General features: G+C 40.4%; 1 protein-coding gene across 4 annotated transcripts in view; it reads right to left on the reverse strand.

The window, feature by feature from the left end:
- Nucleotides 1–5,248, reverse strand: part of ephb3b (eph receptor B3b) — a 57,974-nt gene extending 52,726 nt beyond the window's left edge. For 3 of the 4 annotated variants that reach the window (XM_082504685.1, XM_082504683.1, XM_082504682.1), the window contains exon 1: nucleotides 4,522–5,247. In XM_082504685.1, coding sequence (XP_082360811.1) covers nucleotides 4,522–4,585 — 64 coding nt within the window. In that variant the 5' untranslated portion in view covers nucleotides 4,586–5,247. Of the gene's footprint in view, nucleotides 1–4,521 lie in introns of all 4 variants that reach the window. The other variant, XM_082504684.1, reaches the window with a different exon arrangement.
- Between the last annotated feature and the right edge of the window lie 6,345 nt (nucleotides 5,249–11,593).

Consider the following 11,593-nt stretch of genomic DNA (forward strand, 5'->3'; position numbering starts at 1 on the left):
TGCCTCTTATGACTTTATCATTTCTTTTGTTTGTTGTTCAAAACATTGAAAAAATGTAAATATGATGAGATCATCATGCCGTGCAGCATGCAATTCTGAAGAGAACATTACCAATGAGAGACAGAGCCCCAAAATAATAGATAGATAGATAGATAGATAGATAGATAGATAGATAGATAGATAGATAGATAGATAGATAGATAGATAGATAGATTACAATAACAATAATAATAAATTATATATTTAATGTATACTTATATATAATAAATTATAATTATTATTATTAGTACTAATAGTAGTAGCAATAGCACTGCTACTATTTGAATTGCATTTTGGAGTATATTTCACAACATACAGTCTTCCTTCATCGGGCCAATTGATTCAGGACATATCGACAATTATCCTTATGCGTCGTTTATTACCTTTAGCCAGTGTTCCGAATCAAATCTGAATCTGTGGTTTTGAAAGGCTGAGCAAGGGCGAATGGCTAGATCAATAAGACCGCATTAATGGAGACTTTACGCATTCCCTGTGTTGAGGGTGTCCATCTGTGCGTCTGTGTTTTATTCATCTTATATATCTTTCATAATCGCATTAAGATAGATAGATCGTGTCCCCTTGTAGAATGATTGATTAGCAGAACTGACGCTTTTATTTTGCAAATTCACTTTCACGCCTCTTTAGCGCCACATCCACTTAGCCCTTCAATGGTCTCTGTGATAGGCACCATAGGGTCACTAATATATCCTTTTGTTACTTCAATAGTGACCTTAAACAGATTTGTTCAGTAAATTTGCTTTTGAATGTTATGTAGACGAGCTCCGGAGGAAAAGTTTGACTTAGCTGCTTCACTGGGAGTCCCGCTCAGGCCACACAGACTGACCCTGCGCCCTTAAATAAAGCCCGGTGTATGTAGGCCTTGGGACAGCTGGTCCCGGCCAGAATGGCCCAATTACTCTCTTTATTACGAAGGTTAGTTGCGTTTCAGCAAGATGTGGTCACCTGAAATCTGTACACGGGTAAAGTGAGAAATATCAATCAAGCAGTCACATGACCAAAGGAGGAGAAAGAAATCAAGTTCGATAAGACTCGAGCGTTTACAGTGTGGACAGAGTTTACGCATATTTTTTATGCATGCGTTGTTAATATATTAATCACCACCTGGAAATGATAATTAAATATATATACATAAAAAATGTTTATGAGGACTAGGGGGACTCCCCTGCTGGAAAAAAAGAGCGAGAATAAATCACGGGAGAGAGTTTGATGAGAAATGTGCCAACTGCAAACAGCCACAGGAAAGCTCCCGTGGAGGTGTGATCTCACCCACATAAAAACATAAACATGTGCGCTACAAAGCCCTTGCTTGTGCGTAATCAGTCGTCGAAACACACAGCCATAAATAGAAAAAAAAAAAGACTGGGGAACTCTCTGTCGCTGTTTATGTGGCTTCAGCTAACAATACAAAACGGTTTAAATTGAGTAAAAATTTAGTTCCAGTGGGTCCAGTGTTTGAGTTTAGAGAAAAATATAATAAGAAAGAATAAGAAAAAATCTGGCCTGCTCTTAAGACACTTGTACAGTATTAGCGGGGTGTTTTGCCTGTCCCGAATATCACCAGGAAGCCCGTTCATACTTTTTTGTGCCTTCGTTCTCCTAAAACATCTGCGCACTAAATAGCACAATTATCGACGCAATTTGTCTCCTCAGCACACTGCTAAGCACCCCAAAGTTCAAGGCCACGGTAGCATCCGCCGAGGACGACCCAAAACGCCAGGGCATCAATCAACCCCGACATAAACACAGGTTAATGGTTTCATCTCTTATTTAACTGAGATACAATTAAGACACTTAACCCATCTGAGTAGTCCAACCCATAACAAAGATTACATAAAATTCAATAGCATAAACAACTCTTATGTTAAGGTTTCGTGTACAGCCACATTAAGAAAATTACCAAAAGTATCAAATCCAGCAAGAAAACAACCGTCATGCTTTTACGTGCCTGATGTGCGCCACATCAAACACCCAATCAGTTAAATGAGGTATGCTGAATGAGGAGTCAAATTAATGTTTTGCGCTGATGTTGCCACGGAGAACTCAGAAACCCTGGGTTTAACTGTCCCATAATTACACGATTACAAATAAACTGAATTTATACTGTTGAAGACCTTGGGAGTGACTTTTATCCTACATGGCTTTTTAAAATATCAAATGTAAAACCAAAGGGTCAAAAAGAAAACATGAAATAATTAACAGCCTTTTCCGCGGGCAGTGTGACCCCGGGACCGGAGAGGCGCACAGTGAGCCTGGGCAAACGTCCCCCCACCGGGCCGCTTGTTGCTCCCTAACTCGCCATAAACCCATATATCCCAGAAAGAAGTCCTAGCAGCAGCCATAAATCATCCGGCTGTATTACAAGCTTAGGTAAACCCCCAGCCAGGTCAGTAGAGCAGAGTTTATGGCATCACTTAGGTAGGGAATAGATTGTTTTAACAAAATACATCAACTTCAAGCAGTGCGAAGGAAAACTTTCTGCTTTTGTTAAGGCCAAGCCCTCTCTCACTCTGTCTCCCTTTCCCGGCTCACTCCCGGTGTCTACCTCTTTACCCCACAACTTTTGCACGACAGGAATCCACCCATCCATTCAAAGCCATATGTTTTAAGTCAGTGGTTCCTCACTGGGGTCCGGTGAGGTACAGGGGCCACTAAGTGGCATTCAAGGTTCCTTAGAAGAAGAAAAAAAAAGATATTTGGGACTTTTTTAAAGATTTGGAAATAGATATTAGAATTTGATTATTCTAATAAAAGATTTTCATTGAAAATATTTCTTTTTAAAAAAAAATCACAGCCTACTTTGGTCTTCTTTTGTGTAGAATTAATTAAATAAATGAATAAAACCAAACAAAATACATCTTAACCGGTAACCATAGTGTTACTAAAGTCACTCTTATTAACTGAGTTTTGACTCTAGGTCCTGACCGAGCAAATATTACTACGTGGAAATCAGAATAATTGGTTGTGAAGAGTTTAAGAAAGTGTGGGATATAAGAATTTCTTAAATTGCGGACAACATGGATTGAGAGCCATCTCAGAGGCTGTAAAACAATCTTCATTTAGAGTAATTTGTGTTTGTATTAGCTTAGCAGACAAAGCGACTTTCCACTGCAGTTAAATAAAAAAATAAAAAAAATTAAACTCTTTTTTCCGTGCAGCCTGCTGTCAGTTTTTTTTTTTTAAATCAAAGGCCCTGTGTATCTACAGCAGGCTAGTTTATTCATAGTGTAAATCTGGTGCGCCACTTGTATTTCAAACAATCGGTGACAAATCGGCAGAAAGTAAAATGTACCTTGGGGAAAAAATATCCATCAGCAACAACCTTTTCTCAGTTTCTGAGAGTGAAAAAACAAAAACTTCAGACGTTATGTGGACAGGTGGAGAAATAAGCTGAGATCGAGACGCGTTTGCTGAGCCAGTGGCCCACTGTCCTACTTTCCTACTGGCATCACAAGCCAACCGGGAGCCTCGCCTGGGCTCCGACATTCATACTCTCAAGCTTTAGGCCTCTTTCAACCTTATTTCGACTAGTCCATTTTTTTAAATTCCCAAACATCGCAGAGTGAAACAAAGTACGGGGAAGACGTAATAGAAGAGCGGGGCAGTCGTTTACATCGCTGGGAAAAACGACAGATGGAATTTCTCATTGATTTTACGCACTGCAAACATCCACACAGAGCTAAGACAGATGAGCTGTCAGAGGAAACTGATAAAAATATATAACTGAGGATTACCAAATTCATATCACGTTAATAAAAAACAATAAATAAAATAAAAACATCTGATAAAACTAAAATAATAATTACTGTACAGATGAGAGAAGAGACAACTCATCAGTTATAAAAATGACTTTACCAAATCACACGTCGCGTTTCAGATATTTCAGATTAATAAAAAAAATATTCAAAATGTGGGTTATGATTCAATCCCCTCGCCTTCTTTTGAAGGGCACATAAATATACGCATAGTCTAGATGTCAGAAGGCCACACACCGAAGCAATCCCTTAAAATGCACGCAGTTGACCTGGGGAAAGTGCTGTGTGTGTGTGCGTGGGGGGAAAGCCGCGACTCCCCAGTGAGATACAGTGTGGAGCTAATGTCCTTAAATGACAAAGAAAGCACTGGCAGCCCTCACAATCTTGTGCTCCAAAAAAGAATACACAACGATCATTGAAATGGATGAGCTTTCGTGGACGCACAACAATTGAATCCTGTAAAGTCAGTAATTTCATTAGAGATGCTTAAAAAAGAAAGAACGAAATCAGCCACGGCTGGTCACTTCCAAAATGAAATTAATTCGGGGGGTAGAAATGGAATCATCATTTTTTGGGTACGGCTACATGAGCTTTAGGGTGCAGTGCCCAGCCTTTAAGAGGCACGGGTGCGGACTCGCTTGGTGTGGAGAAATATTAGGCTTCAGGAAAGCTGCAACATGAAACCTCTAGAACAGTTAAAATTTCTTACCTTCCACGGCAGACACCACAGGCAGCAAGAGGCTGCATAAAAGCAGAAAGTAATCCATTGTCATAAAGCGGTCAGGTCGGACATGTAAATAGACCCACGGCAGAGAGAGTGAGGAAGGAATACAATCCTGGGTGATCCGACGCTCCACGCACCCAGTCCCGTCCCGGTCCCCGCTGTGTCAAACCTCCAGGACCAGAGTTACCTCCATTCACCAAAACACATAGAGGTGAGAGTTCAAATCAAATATCGCCTTTGATATAAAATATTTCAACCCTTCTCCCCTTTTCAGTGATTTCCAAAGTGCCTTATTAAACCAGGGAAAAGACAACAGGCGCAAGTCTCACGGTCCCTTCCCCTCGCATTGAGCGAATGCACTGAAAACAGGTAGTCCAGCCCGTGGTCACCATCCGGAGAATATTTCCAGCAGCGTTTGGATGATACTCGGTAACAAAAAAGAAAGAAAAAATGGAAATGCCAACCTTCTCCGAGAGATCCAAGCACTTTCTCTATAGTCAGAGCAGAGGCAGAGATAGCGGCAGTGCTGTCAGGATCATGCTGTATAGTCCCATACGTGCACGCTCACGTGCGTCAAGTGGTATTCCTATAAGGAGAGAGCCGCGGTTTATAGATATTTATTCCCTGAGCGAATTTATCGGCTTTGGCTGCCGCGTAAACCGTCTTGTTTCGCTCGGCTTGTGCACTGGAATGAAGCACAAGGCGGTGGATGAATAAGGAGAGGAGAGAGAGGGAGAGAGCGAGCGAGCGAGCGAGAGAGAGACCTGGGGGGGACCAAGAGGAGGGGTTACGGCTGAAGCAGCTGCACTGAAAAACTGTACCATGACAATCATTTACTTTCCACATTTATTCTAAAATAAAAATCTGTGTCTGCTCCAAATAAGAATGCATCGCTACATTTTTCTGCACTTATCTCCGGAGCAGCCTTTGTTTGTGCCACATCCACAATAAAGCAAACACTGGAGACGGTTTCTCTGCTTCTCTGCCAGATGTTTAACTGTGTAGTGACTACCTATAAGAAGCTTCAACAGTCCTATACAATGGCAGCTTTGTTAACTTGATGTTTTTTTTTTAATTCTAGTTTACTTTTTTCTGCAGCGGGTCACTGACTTGGCTTAGAGCGCATGTAAAAGCATGGACACACAGCGCCCCCTTGCGGGTCGCTTCCGTTTCGATGAATAGGGTCTGATTAAAACTTCTTTCTCCTCAATTATTTGACTCCAGAGCACTTAAGCATTCCGGGGAATTTCCGTCGGACTTTAACTGTTTTTTTCTCAGATATATTAAAAAGGACCTCGCCTGTTTTCAAATTCGGTGCCTTGGACATTACATCTTGGTTTTTATTTGAAAGAGTACACACATAAATAAAAAGCGATTTAGTGATTATATTCAAGTCGGAAAGGTGATAAAAGTTTTTCTCCAATTTTCGATTTAGGAAACGTCGGACTTTTCTTTGAGATTTAAAATAATAACAAAAATGGAAAAACTTATAAAGAAACGAAGCCCTTAACTTGAGCTGAACATTGAACAGCCCCCGTATGTAAATCGCTTCTCTGTGTTTATAATTCAATGAGACATTTAAGTCAATTGGTCGGGCAGAATGTTGCCAGCAGCGGTTTTTGTTTCCTTCGGGACCACGGAGCTACTATTTACTTTTCCTCTCCCCTGGATAAGTTAAGCAGAGGGCATCTGTCACGAGCGGGCTTTTCCAGCCTTTCTCCTCAACCTCCCTGAATCTACAGCCGTTCTGTCATGCTGCTACCATGTTGTTTTATTTTCAAACACCAGTAAACAGAGGGGTTTGAAATAAGTTTACGTTCCACTCGGAAGTGAGATCGCTTTTTATCTCACAGGGAAATGATTTCCTTTATGCCCCATTTGTCAGTTTTAGGGGTCATTACAGCACTTTGAATTAACGGAAATAGCCATTTGGTCATTTGCACAAAAACTGTGATTTATTGATTAATTATAGGAAACTGGTACTTACTTTAGAGGTGAGTAAAACTGTGTCTTGTTTGTTATTTTATGCTTAGTAATAATTATATGATGCCAGAGATGTTAGAGAATGTTCTCCACTGAACAGTTATGTAGTGGGCGATTAAATAGCGTAACTACAGTGTTGTTACCACGCTGTTTTCTCTCGTGTCTTTGGAGATAAGAGAGTGATCTTGCTTACACTGGTTTATTCTACTCGGAACTAATAGCGCTTTTGCTGCTACACAATGAAGCCAAAGTGAAGCTAAATGAGGGGTTTGTCATCATTAGTGTAGAGTTGTAAAGCGATTGTCTGCCATATCCTGAGAACTGCAGTCAGACAGATGAGACAATGTTTTCCTGCGTGTGTTAGGTCGCCAGCGTCGATGGGATTGTTGCTATTTATTTGTATATTTATTTATTTAAAGACTTAATTTTCCACATATTTTGGAATTTGTGGAATTTAAGTTTGCTGTTGTCATCAACAAGCAGTTGAATACATTAAAAGCTAATACATTTTATTTTAATTATTTGGTAATTAAGCATTTATCATTATGCAATATTCTGTGAAATTAGAAGTTAGACATTTTCTCAAAATTTAACTTTAGCTTGTAAACCTAAACAACAGCAGTTTACACCACTGTTAGCATAGCACTCTTTTACTTTTGTTGTTTAATGTAATTTTGTTTTTAATGTATAATTTATTCAATGAATTGTTCTAACATGTAAAACTGAATTAAAGTTTAACTTTTTTAATTTTGATTTTCAGTTTTTCAGGGGTTTTTTTTCAGGAATTATGAGAAAAACGTTGTTTATATGAGAATACAAAAAGTTCACAAAGGGGTTGGATTTATGTATGAATACTCTCTTACATTTACTCCGTGTAAGACAGTAATAAAACTCTATATGAGACTTTTGCAATATTTCCTTCAGATAGTTATTAATAATTTTTTGTTTCTCCTCTTTTGGTAACACAGCAACTCAGCATATAGGGATCCACACATCCACACAACGCAAAATAAATGCTCTTCATGCTCTCTATATGAAAGTTAATTTTAAACCAGCATGTACTGTCAGACTTACTTTTGCAAGAAAATATTCCATATTTCTGTGCAGTAAAATTTCTTTGGCATTTAAAGTTCCCTATGTTATGGGTTAGGGCTCACTGACACAAAATTTGTCCATTTCCAATAAGAATTCCTGTATACCTCACAATGACATAGTCCATTTGAAAGGAAAATCATTTTACAAGTTTAGCAACGTGGGTAGAAGGATCTGCGGTGGCTTCAAAGAAGACTTTTCATTACCAAAAGCCACTGAAGCCCAGACTCTCCTGCCTGCTCGCTATTAATGGGCAACTTGAAGCACACAAGTTCATGACTACCACCTTTGTTACTTTTATGTGCTTCTAACTTCTCTTTGCAGGAAATGAGGATCAACTTTGTAAAGGAAAGAAAAACATAACTATAACTTCAAAATTATGAATGTTTAGCTGCATTTATTTTTAAAGAATTTTACAAGTACTACTTTTCACTGTTGATTTTCTCTCTTTCTGAAGATCACAGAGCACAAATCGTGGTCTACGATAAGCAAAAGAGTGCCAGGGCAAGTATTAGAGAACCCTCGTGTTTGGCAATGTAAAAAGATAAAGATAAATGTGTCAAACCATAAATATAGTCTTGATATAAACCAACAGACTTTGGAGGAGGGGGTGTTTTTTTCCACATTAATATATGTATATATATATACACTTCACCCGTTGCCTACTGGTGGTGGTCAGAGGGCCCGGTGGCGCCAGTGTCCGGCAGCCTCGCCTCTGTCAGTGCGCCCCAGGGCAGCTGTGGCTACAATGTAGCTTGCCATCACCAGTGTGTGAATGGGCGGATGACTGAATGTAGTGTAAAGCGCTTTGGGGTCCATAGGGACTAAGTAAAGCGCTATATAAATACTGGCCATTTACCATATATTATTACCGGTATTATGATATGTATATATATATATATGTATATATATACTGAGGACAGGATAATAGCAGGATACTTCGCAGTTTTTCAATGTTGCCTCTTTGAAATGAAATTGTTAAGATAAGATAAGATAAGATAAGATACCTTTATTAGTCCCACGAGTGGGAAATTTCATGTCCATTATCTTCCCAAATATAACCTCAAACAAATACATATACAGACATACTCTCCACAAACAAAGAAGGAAACAGTCCACTAAGTCCTGGGAGCGTCACAACAGCACCTGGCACACATTAGAAACTCAGTAAGTAAAGTGGCAGACATTTTACTGCCATATGGAAATTTCTCAAGCTTACACCTACTGAGCCCTCGCCAGACCCTCACTAACCTCATCCATCCTTCCTCCCACTCATCTTGTGCCAGGGTAACAGTGTCTCTACTTTCTGTTTTAAAGCAGCTCTGCACAGATGCACATAAGCATTGCAAAAAAGACCTTTTATTATACACAATGAACTTCCTTCACAAATCACACGCATGGGTGCAAGCACAAACACGCACGGTCACCCCTCTAGCATGTATAAAACTAATGCAGACACACACTACACACACACACACACACTGTAGCTCTTATGTCTGGGTCTGGTCTAATAGCAGCACTAATGCGATGTGAGTGTGAGAGGATCGCTTTACTCCGGCAATATTAGGGGAATGGTGAGCTGTTGGTTATGTTAGAGTGTCTTTTGATGTATGTGTGTGTGAACAGCCAAAGTGTACTGGTAGTACTGGTGGAGGAGGAGGACTTGGTAGTGTTGGTGGCTCTGGAGAATCTCACAAAAGCTCAAAGCTGGAATCCAGGAAGAGAGGAGTTGTGTGTGTGTGTATGTGTGTGTGTGTGTGTGTGTGTGTAGGAGACTGTAGGGCTGTTCACAAGAGTTTTGAGGGTGGGGGTCTAATCCTCCAGGCCTTCACCACTGACCCAGCACTTAACACAGGATCACAAACATAGTCCCAACTGAACTCCCCGAAGACCACCATCATCCACACTCTTCTGCACACACCAGGACAAACACACATTCGATACCAGTTCCAGATCCTTGTGTCTGTAAATCGGCACCTTTTTGCTACCTTCTCTCCTCTTTCCTTACCATGACTGAGAGCCCAATCTCAGCCACAATCAGCTACTGTCTGTCTCTGGTGATCTATCGCCTTTCGGCACTTTCTTTACCTAACTGAGAAAAGATATGCTTCACTGTCTCAGCTGACTGCAGATTTATGACTCAAACTGCCGTCATCCTGATTTTGCTGTTTGTACGCTGACAGAGACACTGACAGGAAGGCATTTAGATAGAGGGAGAGTCTCTTTAGATGGGCACAGTCAAATACACGTATGGGGATCATGACGCCATGCAGGCGCACGCATACACGGCTGACAAACTGCCTGAGCATGCTAATTATACGCTGTGCAGAGAAAAAGCAAAAGAAATAACCCTTCAGCACTATGGCAGCAATGCACAGAGAACACAAACTTGTTTGACATGGTTCGAAAAATTGATAATAAAATTTAACTGTTAATCAAGACACTCTGCCCTAAAAACACCTATCCCAATCTCAACTGTAAAAGCAGCTAATAAAGCGTAGTTGTGTTTACAATCACAAAAACTGTGTGTGAGTTTGTATATATGAAGCCTGTGACATGACTACCTTAATCGTCTGCTGTAGCTTAAAAAACTTTATTATTGCTTAACATTACTTCATGTGGGTCAGGGATCTGTTTTTGGCTTTTTTAAAAATGGAAATTGTGTTTATATAGCACATTTTATTACATGCAAACTTCATGTTCACCCAGAGAAAACCTATGTGTACATATGGAGAGTAAGCCAACTGCACTTAGAAAGACCCCGATGACCAGCAGATTCAAATCCCCAAACTATAGAATAAATGTAGAAAACTGGGTAACCAAGACAACACACAGCAATAAACATAATAGTGGTGAATTCGAGAAGTGTGCCTTTGATTAGCTGAACACATTACTCTAAAACTATTCTTTCTTTTTAATTCATACTCCCACACGTGTGTTTTCTCTGTGTTACAGTATTTTCTCTAGCCAGAGTATCCAGAGCAGGTGGAGGACGTCAAGGCAGGTACACTGGCCAGGAGAAACAGCTTCAAAGCTTTTCCATTAAGACAGTGGAACAATTCCAACACATGTCTTCTGGATGTTGCTACTATCACTGACAATGTAAATGCTTATTCTTCTCAAAGTGCGTTCTATTCCCTCTCTGCTTCCGAGGCATGTCTGTCTGTGTATTACAGATTAATATGCTGTCTTCTTACATCCTTGGCTGAGCTTGAACTGTCTTGAGTGGAACTTGTGCCAACACAATCATTTTAGATGAATAAATATTCTGGACCTTTCCAACGTAGCTGTGGATTACGCTCACGTTGGGCTGAAAATGAACACCCGATTCACTTTAATACCTAAATGTTCTGAGGAAATACAGCCGTGACAAATTCCCAAGGACAAAGTCCAGACAGTGAGCGAGTAAAGGAAGCTCGTGAGGGATCAGTTTGACATCGACTGATATCAAAGGTCCAGGATGAATAATCACCAGAGCCGGTCCAATAACAGAATGATTGATTGGCCCATAGCCCCGTACTGTCTGAGATAACAATGTTCAAAGTGTCCAAACACAATGTCAACACAGCGTCTCCCCCAGCGGTCTCCATTTTTCCTCCATACCCACAGTCCTCGCTTTGACCCTTGACACTTTAGCATGTCCAGCTGCAAAACGCAATCATCCATCGTGCCCATGACCTGAAAGGTTGGCAACAGTGGCACATGCTGTGTGATGTTCTCTTACTGTATGTCATCGGAGGCCACAATCAAAATTCCTCTGAAATAAAGCCTGAAAATGAAGTCATTAAACGGGCCTGGAGGAAATTTCCGCTATTTGAAAGCGCATCAAAGCCCGTGATAGCATAGGAACTGCTGCAGCCCTCTCTTTTAGCGAATACTTTAGCTTGTTGACTGAAGCAGAGGTCAGTAGCTTTTGGTGTCAACTTTTTATGAGCATCAAATCACAATAAATCGTCCCTGTCTAGTTACCGTCAGTCATATG

The sequence above is a fragment of the Aulonocara stuartgranti genome (genome assembly GCF_965226115.1).
Source record: "Aulonocara stuartgranti genome assembly, chromosome: 15".
NCBI lineage: Eukaryota > Metazoa > Chordata > Actinopteri > Cichliformes > Cichlidae > Aulonocara > Aulonocara stuartgranti.